At 41.3% G+C, this 12729-nt stretch overlaps 2 protein-coding genes across 8 annotated transcripts in view; one reads left to right on the top strand and one right to left on the bottom strand.

Moving 5' to 3' along the window:
- Positions 1-938: 938 nt before the first annotated feature.
- LOC121724628 (E3 ubiquitin-protein ligase TRIM35-like) lies at positions 939-7384 on the top strand. Its single transcript, XM_042111320.1, has 7 exons — positions 939-1720; positions 2044-2139; positions 2253-2471; positions 2601-2623; positions 3790-3908; positions 5599-5960; positions 7367-7384. Exons 1-7 carry the CDS (start codon positions 1313-1315, stop codon positions 7382-7384), a joined length of 1245 nt encoding a protein of 414 aa, XP_041967254.1. The 5' UTR covers positions 939-1312.
- A 4536-nt stretch (positions 7385-11920) lies between these two features.
- Positions 11921-12729, bottom strand: part of sept15 (septin 15) — a 30280-nt gene continuing 29471 nt past the window's right edge. For all 7 annotated transcript variants that reach the window (XM_042109461.1, XM_042109458.1, XM_042109459.1 and 4 more), the window contains one exon: positions 11921-12729. This exon is cut by the window's right edge and continues 1278 nt beyond it. The gene's annotated coding sequence lies outside the window, so the exon portion shown is untranslated.

The raw sequence follows: 12729 nt of genomic DNA on the forward strand, positions 1-12729 counted from the left end.
TAAAAACAAAAACAATGCTTGAACGTTCTATTTGGTTCCCAATCTACTTCCTCTGCATTAAGATAACATATGGAATGTTAAAAAGGAAGTCTTGTGGGGCCAACTATGATGCTGATAATGGAACTCTCTTGAAAGGGTCTATAGATGAAACAAAGCATAGTTACCTAAATTTGTGAGATGTGATAAACCTACAAGCAGTCCTGAACCCATAACCTTTGTTGTGGTTTTCAGACACAAATAATCACTGCTTTACATGCACATACCAAACGCGATTGCTATCCGCCCCACTGCTCCAACTCCAGAAGTTCTGCTAGAGACATCCATTGTCGTTGTTTCCAGATAGTCTACAAGGACAAAACAGACATCTTTTCCTGAGAAGGAAGCACATTTCTGTAGAAGGGTTAGGTTTGTTTGTTGACTCCTCTTATCTTTTGTATCATAGATTCGTCCTGCTACAGACTGCCTAATGTCTGAGGTGTCCCTGGGTTGCTGAGGGACTCCTGTGCCTGGGGGATTAAGCCTTTCTGATACATTTGAATAGGCTCATGGAACATATTCAACATCACCAGCAGACAGAGCATGTGACCTTTAGTGGCAACTTCCTAGTAAATAGGTTGTTTGGATTTAAGCACAAGATAATATCTGATGCCTATACACAGCCAAATGAGAACCATCTTGAGCATACTCTATCACTAGCTATGGTGCAGTTATTAGAGTGATAAATGTTTATATATAAGAGTGATAAATGTTTTTTTTTTCTGAAACATAAATTAAAAAGAACAATTGGTGGTAAATCACCATATGCAATATAGAATGCGCATTTACCATCAGAATACTTCTCGAGAATGAAAAAATGTTGTGTTGTTGTCTTTTTGCCAGCATGAGGTTATTAGTCATTCGACACCCCAGGCAGCTGTCTTGAGGTTAACATGCAAATTTGTGTCCACAGTGTACAACCATAGGGTTAGTAGTGTGTCTGTCAGTATGTCTGTAATCGTATCAGAAACTCCACCCCCCTCTGGCGTGCACCAGTGTGTGTAAAAGAGAGGAGCCTCAACACTGCACCGTGACATTTAGACTACGTATGCTCTACCTGAACATACTTGCCTTTTATGTTAAGCCATCAGTTTAAGCAAGACACATGCCTGGTGGGCAAAGAAGAGAGAAAGGGAAGAGGTAGAAGGAAAGGCAGAGAGAAGAATAGAATGAAAATTAAAGAAAATTAAAGGTTTCTGCTCAGAAAATACAAAAAAAAACAACAACAACAACAACAACAAAAAAACAGCGGAACGGTAACTCAATCTGTCTGACAATGGACCTGCAGTCCTCTCTCCTGGAGCAGAACCTCTCGTGTCCGGTATGCCGGGACATCTTCCAGGACCCTGTGTTTCTGCTGTGCTCGCACAGCTTTTGCCGCCTCTGCCTGCAGCTCTCCTGGAAAGAGAAGGACACCCAGGAGTGCCCTGTCTGTAGGGGGAGCAGCTCCATGAAGCAGCTGCCCTCTAATCTGGTGCTGAAGACACTCTGCGAGGACTACCTGCAGGAGCGGAGCCAGCAGCTGACCGCGGCGGACGCCGAGGTGCTGTGCCGCCTCCACGGCGAGAGACTGAAACTCTTCTGTCTGGAGGACAAGGAGCTGGTGTGCTTGGTGTGCCGGGACTCAAAGAAACACACAGACCACAAGTTCTGCCCGATAGATGAAGCAGCACAGGATCTCAAGGTAGAGGCTGCTGATATTGATCTCTGTTGTGGGTTTTTCATTGGATCACCTGGTACAGTTGAATGTATTGTATGCAATTGGGGTGAAGAGTGAACTTCAGAACAAGTCCACAGTGCAGGCTATATTTGGTATATTTGGCATTGGCTTTGATTTTACATGTCTCAACTTGATTCAGTTGATATTGAATGGGATAAAACCCCCAAAAAACTCCTTAGCATACATGCATGCAGGTGATTGAAACATGGCTATATGCACTATGTTCCCACTCCAGACTTTTCCTTGACTTTCCCTGACTGCCTCAGTTTCATGATGTTTCATTGTAGGAAGAACTCAAGACATGGATGACGCCACTGAGAAAAAATCTTACCACTTATGAAGGAATTCAGCAAAAGTTGAATCAAAGAATCAAACACTTGAAGGTGGGTATAAGTAACTTACGGGTGATTCCGTACATTTGATTCAGGACATGTGATTTCTACCTACAACAGTGCATCCTGGGAGGGAATTTACATGGGACGGTCTTTGTTTTCAGTGCCAGGCCAGACATACAGAGCTGCAGATTAAAGGACAATTCCAGGTGCTCTACCAGTTCCTCCATGACGAGGAGATGGCCCGGATCACAGCGCTTCGGGAGGAAGAGGAGGAGAAAAGTTATATGATGATGAAGAACATGCAGGAGCTATCATATCTCTCTGAAACCATTCATGCCATGGAGATGGAGATGAAGTTGGCCGATGTTCCATTTCTGCAGGTATAAAGAGGTTTATTTTGTCCCTAAATGATTACATTGTATAGAAATATGACTAAACTGACATGTAAGAATCATGAGCTATCATGAGTATGGTCAGAAAAGAAAATACACTCTCTTCTCTCTTTTCAGAACTACAGTTCCACCATGCAAAGGTATATCATTTCTCACTCTTTAACCCAAAAAGGTTTGTATGCTGTGTAAAATGTAAATGAAAACAGAATGCTATGATTTGTCAATCATGCTAACCCTATATTTGGAATAGTTCAAGGATAACATATCAATTGCTGAAACAGACAAATTAAATGTTTTTTTTTTTATTGTTGTTGTTGAAAGTATATGTTCATTTCGAATTTGATGCCAGCAACACTATACTAACACAACTACTTTTTCTAAAAAACAAATGGGACAGGGGCATGTGTGCCACTGTGTTGCTTTACCTCTTAATTTAACAACATTCTGTACATGTTTGGAAACTAAGGATACCAGTTGCTAGGGTTTTGAAATGTTGTCCTATCCTTGGCATACCATCATGCTGGTTTTTGAACTGTGCACAACAAGTTGGATAGTCCCTCTCCTCTTTAGCCTGGAGGATGCAATCCATGATTTCCAAAAAATAATCTTAAATGAGATAAGACATAGGTAAGACATAAGACATAAGAAATAGGTCTGGTTTTAATCCAGTGTCATCTGAGGCCCAGAAGACCACAGACATCCCATATTGTTTTTCAGGTCTGTCCTTTTTTTTACAAAGATTTCTCTGGATTCTCTGAATATTTTACTGATATCAAGTACTATAGATGATGAAATCCAAATATTCTTCGCAATTTCACATTGAGGAGTATTATTCTTATATTGTTGCATTATTTACCCACACAGGTTTTTACAGAGTGATGAATACCTCCACATCTTTACTTCTGAGAGACTCTACCTCTCTGGGAGGCTCTTTTTTACCCAATCATGGTGCCAGTACCCTAATTAGTTGAGAAATTACAGAGAAATTCTCAGCTTTTGCAGCCTTTAGTTGCACTGTCCCAACTGTTTTGAGACGTGTTTGCATCAAATTCAAAATGAGCTCATATTTTCCATGAAGTAGTCAAATTTGTCACTTTAAACATTTGATTTATTGTCTAGGTCCTTTTTGTAGCTTAATATGGGTGTACGGAATTTGCAGATTAGCACATTCTGTTTTTATTTGCATTTTACAAAGCGTCCCAACTTTTTAGGAAATTGGGTTACTCATTTCATTCTATTCAGTTTTTTGTTTGTGTGATTTGTAGTGACAGCCTTGAGCAGAACCGACTCCTAACTGTCATTGCAGAGCCCAGAGCACACTTCAGGATCCTGGAGAAGTTTCAGCGAAGCTGATTAATGTGGCAAGTCATCTGAGCAACCTGAATTTCAGCGTCTGGGAGAAGATGCAAGGGATCATTGAGTATGGTAAGTTTTAGCATTTTACTTTTTTTCACGTTAACTAATCAAGTTTTTGACAGATTTATGATCACTGAAACGTCTGGACTCATCACTGAACATAACGTTCCTCCACATGTTCAGGTTCCAATGCAAGTGTTGCCGACACCAGCGCAACGGTGAAGGGCAGTCATAGCAGGACTCCAGGCAGTCCTATGAAACCGGTGCAGTCTGTTCCAGATTGTCTGGGCAGAGAGCCGGTTGACCATATCGCCATGCAAACCTTGACTGCAAATCTGCACGTGCACCTGCCCGCAACACACAGATATAACTTCACATTCACGGAAATAACACACGTTTGTAGCCCCATTAGTGATGAACTTTAACTTTAATATGCATAAAGACTGAACCAAGAACATGGATATATCAATGCACAACTCCAAAAAATTAATGCAATATGAAATATGAAAATGAAAAAAATAATAGCCTAGAATATATCAGAGCAGCCGATACACAAACGTGTCTTAATTAATCCAAGAGTGAAAGATCAAGAATCACCGCACACTGATCACTGTTAACTTAATAAATATGATTCTTGATCTTTCACTGTTGGATTATACTTACCTGCCTCACCTGCACCTGTTCAACTGAAGGTTTGTGCACAGGGACACCTATGGACTGTGTCTTAATTAATGTCATGCAGTTAACAAGGTGCGAAGGAGCTTGCTCTTACCCTATCTATCACGTCATCAGCATCCAAGTTCATTGGACCTCTTTCTCTGGTGCATCAGCATAAAGGCCTCCAAATTATCCTGTGACAATCGTGTCCGATTCTTGATGAATTTAAGAGTGGAAAAACTCTTCGCATGCCACTTGAGTGCATGACGGTGTTAGTAGGAATTTATATGCTAACCATATATTGTATAAGTATATATACTCTTTTGATCCCATGAGGGAAATTTGGTCTCTGCATTTATCTCAATCCGTGAATTAGTGAAACACACTCAGCACACAGTGAGGTGAAGCACACACTAATCCCGGCGCAGTGAGCTGCCTGCAACAACAGCGGCGCTCGGGGAGCAGTGAGGGGTTAGGTGCCTTGCTTAAGGGCACTTCAGCTGTGCCTACTGGTTGGGGTTTGAACCGGCAACCCTCCGGTTACAAGTCCGAAGCGCTAACCAGCAGGCCACGGCTGCCCCAGCAAGTTGTAGGCACAGGTAAAGAGGTTTAACTGCTGGAGAAGGAAATAGCAACAGATTGCACAATTCTTGCAGGTAGCACATTTCTTGCTCACCAGGTTAATTTCTGGATCTTCCTCTATCTCTGCGGCATCATCAAAGTCCGACGCTCTGACTGTGTACTCGTTTAGACACATTCTAATCAGGCATCTGATTGGCAGCACCTGGGGGTACCAGAAGCTCAAAACAAGTGCCAATAACAACAGCAAAATAACCAGAGATTTGATTTGCATGAAAGACTTGCCAAATTTTTCATGGGCGCAACCCACATACTTAGCGCTGCTGCTCATCCGACAAATGCGTGTTCCTTACAAAAAGCGCATTATTTGAAAGGGAACTAAACAGGCTTTCCAACGGTATAAGATTTATTGCCAAAAAGCATTGTAACCACAGAGAAATAATCTACCAAACACAAATTTCCTTACTTTTTGTGCTAGTTGTCACATTACAGACACATACTGATGATCATTGTCTTTGTCCAGCACCTGTGACACTGGACCCAAACACAGCACACCCGTGCCTTTCGCTGTCCGATGACTTGACCAGTCTACAACTCTGCACTGAGATCCGGCAGCTTCCTGACAATCCTGAGAGGTTTGACGGCTACACCAGCGTCCTGGCCTCCGAGGGCTTCACCTCTGGGACGCACAGCTGGGAGGTAGAGGTTGGAGACTGCCCAACCTGGGCTCTGGGGGTAGTCTCGGAGTCCGAGTGCAAAAACAGGGAACAGCTTTCGAAGTTTGGTCTTTGGTATATCGGTTGTGCTAACGGTAAGTACGGCAAAGGTTACTCCACGGAACTCCTCACTCCCCTCACGGTTAATCAGGAACCTCAGAGGATCAGAGTACAGCTAGAATGGGACAGAGGAAGGGTGAGCTTCTCTGACGCGGATACTGGTGGACTCCTCCACTCATTCACTCACACTTTCACAGAGACGATGTACCCATACTTTTGCAATGTAAGTTCTGTTCAGCCACTGAGGATCTTAACCCTGAAGCCTTCTGTGAATCTGTAACAAGAACTCATCTCTCTATTTCACACTTCACAGGGTGCAGTTTTCACCTGCACAAGGCATCATAGTTCTTTCTGTCAGTGAGGGACAATGTGATTTATTTGTAGTTTCACTGAAAATATTGCTGATTTGACCTTGATGCTGATTTGAGTGTTTTGAAAGCAAAGTTCACATTTTGTTTTGACTTGTTTTGTTTTGCCGAAAGGTTGTTGCTCAACAAACAAATGACATCCTTCCATTCGGTGCTCCTGGAGCATGTTGTTTACAGCTCAGTCTGATAAACTGTTTATTTCCCATTCACAAAGCCAGCACTGTGAGTGAACACTGGATCTTTTTGAGCACAAACACTGAAAGTACGGACTCAGAGGACTGTGAGGAGCTATCCACAGAATTTGACAGAAAAGTGCAAGGAATTAGAATGACTAACTCTCCCCTTAAATGGGACACTGTGGTTGGAAACAGACGTGACACTTCCAGATAAACAAAAAAAAAATATTCCTATCTTCAAATTCTTTTTCTATGCCAATTACTGTGAACTGAGGTTGTCACACTTGTTGTGCTGCATAGCCTCAGCTAAGTCATGAGTCATGAGTTTGCATGAATTCAGGTCACTGCATGTCAGAGGGAAGCTGAGCCTATTCCTCTTCTAAAGAAATGGAACTTATAAGAGGTAAAACAGTGGGCACTGTAAATAAATTATTGTGCTATGCAAACTACTGTGACTAAATTACATTACATTACATTTAGCAGACACTTCTTGACCAAAGTGACTTACATATGTCAGCTATATTACAAGGGATCACATTGTCCCCGGAGCAACTTGGGGTTAAGTGCCTTGCTCCAGGGCACAACGGTGGAAGCTGGGAATTGAACCAACTACTTTCAGGCTACTGCACGCTAGCCCAGCTCCTTAACCACTACAACATCTGCCGGATAAAGCAGTGGTAAACTTTTACAAACTTTTGTTTATGTCAACATATGTGTATTTAAGTAGTAGCTATGTTGGGTTACAATACCATAAATAAACACAAAAACACAATGAACTGCTTTGGCAGGTCATGGAAGGGCTTTAGTATTTTGATGTAGCCTACGTTAGGGTAGGCCTACATTATTGGTGGGCATGTCTGGTATTCTTTGGCTGTTTAGCTGGACATAATTGGGTTTGACTTTGGAATACTTTTCCCTATTTTTGACTTACTCTCTGTCTTTCAAGGTTCTCATGTGCTTTATTTGCTTAGGTCTCTTCTGCCACCTAGTGGTTGAAGAGAAACCATACAGGTGCATCTCAAAAAATGTCATTTATTCCACGTTTTTTATTTCAAAAGGTCTAAATTCTAAATTCATTGCACATATGGTGAAATATTTCAAGCCTTCTTTTTGTTTTGTTTTTTGTCTTGATTATTCTAATCCTGATGATTACTGTTTACAGCTCATGGAAATGAAAAATCCAGAATCTCAGAATATTACAATAGAGAATTTATGGTACAGATATTTCAACCTGAGATGAGCTCTAATCAGCTTATTAAATCAAAACACCAGCAATGGTTCCTGAGCCTTTAATCTCTTAGTCTATGCAGGACAGTGGACTTTTCCATTTTTTGAGATGCACCTGTATACCATACATTGTGTACAACTGTGAGGCCTCAGGGTCAACTGTGCCTATAGACCCTTCAGTGTGCTTACTGTGGCTTAACTAAAAACATTGAGATACAGAAATGGCTAAAAGACGTATTTGACACTAGGGGCCATGTACAGTACATATGCTGTATCAGAACTTGTTGAGAAGACCCACTGGTCTGATCTGAGTGGTGTTACTGAACATTTAGCAAAATATGCTACTGTTCAAAAGTTTGGAGTCACTTAGAAATGTCCTTGTTTTCAACATTAATGTTGTAAATGACTGTTGAAAACTGCTGCTGAGTGGAATGGAATAAGTGACCCCAAACTTTTGAACAGTATGTCATACCCAAACAGTGCCATGTGTCAAGGCAGTACATTTACTGTATATTACTCCCTTCTGGCCATGGTTACTTCCCTACAGAATTAACCTGGTCATGCTTGGTATGTATGTTACACTACATGTCTTACGACATGCCATCAGAACACCTATCAAAACTAGATGTACCGCATAGCTGTACAAAATATGACCGCCGCTCAGTCCTATACATCCATTCCGCGAAAATAAATCATATTAATGAATTAGTCTCCATCTTCTACTCCATCCCCCACTCTTGAAACTTTTGTGTATGCTTGTTTGGAATGTGTGTGTGCGGGCCGCACACAAAGTCGCCTACTGGCGCTGCAAAGGTGAATAGATTTGTAGCACTTGCCAAAAAAATTGTAGCATTGTTATAAAAACTTTAAAATCTCTAAACAATCACAAGTAGGGCAGTTCATCACAGTCCATCAATTGCAACTGGACTGATGAAAGTACACCTGTAGGCTACATTGTATTTGGGAAAAGCAGAAGGTAGCAGCATAATGTATTTATTTATTTATTATTAAACAAAACAATCCCTGTCAGTTCCATGCAGTTTTCAACAGCTATCAAGAAGAGAGGTCATGTCATGGATTTTTGTGAATGTTTCTTCTTCTACATAATATTATGCATAGGTTTAGTCATCTAGTTCATATGATATTCAGCTTTATTGTCAATGCACAAATTAAATACCAGTAGTCTAAAACAAAATGTAGTTTTACCCAGTGGTGCAAATAACTGACATGTCCAAAAGGGCCTTCATGAAATGCGTTGCTAGACTGTTCATACACATTTTAACGGGCCAAAGTTGAAGAGCTGTTGTCCGTTATTGTTCGTGCAAATATAGGCTGATTCATGTTCCCTTGCATTGTGTAACTGAGGTCCATGGCCTGGCTTTCACCAGACCAAGCTCAATCTTTTAAGAAATCGAAAAATAAATAGCGGGCAGATCAGGCTGGGTTCACCCAGCCTAGTCCATAGGCACCCGATATTGTTTAATTTTCCGATTGAGATATCCACGCTCTGGCTATTCTAAATGCAAAAATGCATCAGGGAGTTATGACAAAATAGATCCTAATAGAAAGCTGTTAGCTTCCCTAAGCTACAGGTAGCTTATAAGGTAGGCCTATTAACAACATAAATTGTCAATAGGCTATGCTGGCGACACAAATAAAATCTCATTTGGAAACCAATGGCTTACACCTTACAGTATCAAGCGGACTTAAAGGAGAATTCCGGTGTGATATTGACCTAAAGTGTATTGAAACATGATACCGAGTGTGAACGTATGTCTCATAGCCCATCTCGGCTTGTCCCCTGCACTCCAAAATCTGGCGCTAGTTAGCTGATGCTACCAACAGCTTTTTCAATAGTGGTGCTTCGGCATCGGGCTAGCCATGCAAATAAATCACTGTTTTACACCCATTTACAAGGCTCAATGTATCTCCACACTTCATTGGTAGACTTCCGAGGGCCCTGACATTTAAAACGAGACATTGAGAACTTTGAAAAAGCACTGGTAGTTTACTTACAAGACGATTTATATAGACAGTATCTTCACGAAGTTTAGCGTTTGCAGCCATCTTGAATTTAGTCACGATAAGTCGAGCGACGAGTAAGAATGAACAGGTATGATAAGGGATCAGATTCCAAAAATAATTCAGTGGAAATGCATGGATTCCAGTTGCTGCTACTGGAAGAAACTGGAATCCATGCATTTCCACTGAATTATTTTTGGCATACACACAGAGAATGCCAGGTCAATCATACACATAAAATTTGGTGCAGTTCTGAACATCTTAACTGAAGAGAGGGGCGATTAAAGCATAATGATATTGCATTTTCATTTTTTACCGGGGGGGTGGGGGTGCAAATCACAAATGAGTGATTATGGGCTAGGTTGATGTAGGCCCTTGAGACCAACATACCATAAACATTTCTTCATCCTCGGTGCCACGGTTCAGGTAGTTATTTAGGAAAAACTGCATTTTTTGGGTTTCGGGGGGCCCAGCGCGGAGGTGGAGTGGCCCCCGGGGACCAAACTAAATTTTTCCGTAAAAGTCTAGTGGGGCTACATACCCACCAAATTTCATGTGCCCCGGTCTTTCGGTGTCACGGGTAGTGTTGACCAAAAATTCAGGAAGTAGATGATGGAAAAAAACCAAAAAAAAAACAACTTTGACAATCATTATATGACCGCTTCGCTAGCGGCGGTCATAATAAGAGTGTACTTCTCCAATGCAATGTATGGGATATACTCCACACATGTGGGTAGATTTGGCCTCACTGAATAAACAGACTTCCAGCCACTTACAGTGTTTGTGTGTGTGCTTTTACTGCAGAGTACGCCCTCTAGTGGCCATATCTGGAGAGTTGCATTAGCTGGTGGGTCGGGACCCAAAAGTGGGTTGTGGGTTGGGTGGGTCGCAGCACTTCTGGTTAAAAAAAATCCCATTTGAAATGCTATCTCAGATCATGTTAGCCATTGCCATGGACATAGACAATGTTTATGTGACAGGACATGTTAGACGTCTTAGTAGCCTAGGCTAAAACCCTGAATATTTGAAGTATAATATGGTTTCATGAATTGAGACAAAATGGGACAGAAACCCCAGTGTGTAATAAATTGCTGGCACATGAGAGAAACTGCCACATGGAAACAAAGCACCCCTGTCAAAGACAAACCTATCAAGTAGCCTAAGGTGATATCAGGAGTCAAAGACCTCACTGATGCAATGGCAAACATCAGCATATTCCAAACAAGTACTGTAGGCCTGCAGGCACTTAAACGTCCCACATACTCGACGCACCCGACCAGTAGCGCGACAATGTGACGTCACAGAAGCGCGGTAACCATTTATACTCGCGCGTGGTGGTCGCAACACTAGTTGCAATATTCTCCTGAACAGAGGTGTCGCTGTTGTGAAAAGACTAACATTAACTACTTACACAGCAGAAGAAGCTGCAGTAAGAAACACCAGTAGCTAGCCTCTGTGATGGTACTTCAGACTTTGGTTGCTACTATTCACAACTACCATCATCATTATCATGTAGTTTCCAAGGTGTGTGCACAGGTAGATAGATAGATAGATAGATAGATGGATATATAGATAGGTACTTTAGTCATCCCGAGGGAAATTTTAATAATTTAAACAGTTTAGTTAGCTAGCTAGCTAGCTAGCAGCTGGATGAGTTTGTGTAATTTCCTGAAGTGGAAAGAGATTTTGTTCAGGCCTTAATAGATATCCTTTGTTTGAAAATAAATCGTTTCTATTCTTTCCTCTTAATTCCATGTGTTGCAACTCTCACTAGTAACTTTGTTAACTTATCCAGCAAACTATTAAAAATTCACGACTGTAACAAAACACTGCAACTCGCTTGCCCTCGAACTAGTCCATCTTCCTGTTTCCGCCTTGTCGCGCTCGTCTGAAAAAAAATGAGTGGTGCGCTACCTCGCGCTACACGGCCAAAACCCTGGCGCGCAAGAGAGATCTACGTCATTTTGACGTCACATTGTCGCGCTACCGGTCGGGTGCGTCAGGTATGTAGAAGCCTTTAACGTGTCTTGCCATGTATCCGTTGGCTTGATCGCTTAAAAATATGTGTCGCGACTTAATGAACATGGGAAAAACTGTGGGTCCCAAAGCAAGACCATTTAAGAACCACTGCATTAGATGAATACAATTTTTATAATGAACAATCTAAATGTAATATAAAAAAGTGCCTGAAGCTGCTGAATACTAGTCACTTGACTTTAAATAGCGTGTTAAATAGAGTGAAATCTCAAGAGAAACAAACAAACCCACAGACAAGGTTGTAGCATCACCTCTCCATCTTTAATATTAATAATATACAGTTAGGTATAGAGAACATTATAATAAAATGAAGACAAAAAAGATTAAAAGTTGAAAACCGTGTACATATATTTATATATAAAAAATAATAACAATAATAAAACAAAACAAACAAACAAAAATAAAATAGCTAAAGTCATATTCAGGTCTAGCAATAAAACTGGGTCCTGTCACTGCACTGGGTATGGTTAGATGGTGTGTATGTGAACCTCTCCCTGTCAACGCAACCTCCTCATCTACTACTGAAGAAGTAAATAATAAACCATATACACTGTACCGACTCTTTGCACACGTGGCTGCATTGCGCCATCTGACAGATAGCTAGGCTGCCTTTAAGTCAACCAGTGGATTGTGGGTATGAAAACATGAGATGTGACAACGTGTTCATTACAGAACATATGGAGGAAACATACTCTATGCGGACTGTTTGCTATAGAAATCATAAGATCCAGTATTCAGTTCAGATGTACTACATATAACAACATACAGATACTAAAGTAATCCATACAAATCATTGCAAGGTCAGTTTGGAAGGGTTGTTGCTCCAAGAGGTGAGAGGTTGCATGTGGGGGGTGGGGTTCGGGGGGGGGGGGGGAGCCTCAGTTGGTTGCAGTGGACCAAAGCCTGCATACTCTTTACAGTCAAGGGCAAGAAACATGGAGGATCTACAGGTAGGGCTTCGAAAACGAGATCCATCACTTCACAATATCATAATAATAATAATAATAATAATAATATTAATATATAAAAAAAACAAGAGTTGGGGCCA

This window comes from Alosa sapidissima, chromosome 11 (assembly GCF_018492685.1).
Source record: "Alosa sapidissima isolate fAloSap1 chromosome 11, fAloSap1.pri, whole genome shotgun sequence".
NCBI classification, from domain to species: Eukaryota; Metazoa; Chordata; class Actinopteri; order Clupeiformes; family Clupeidae; genus Alosa; species Alosa sapidissima.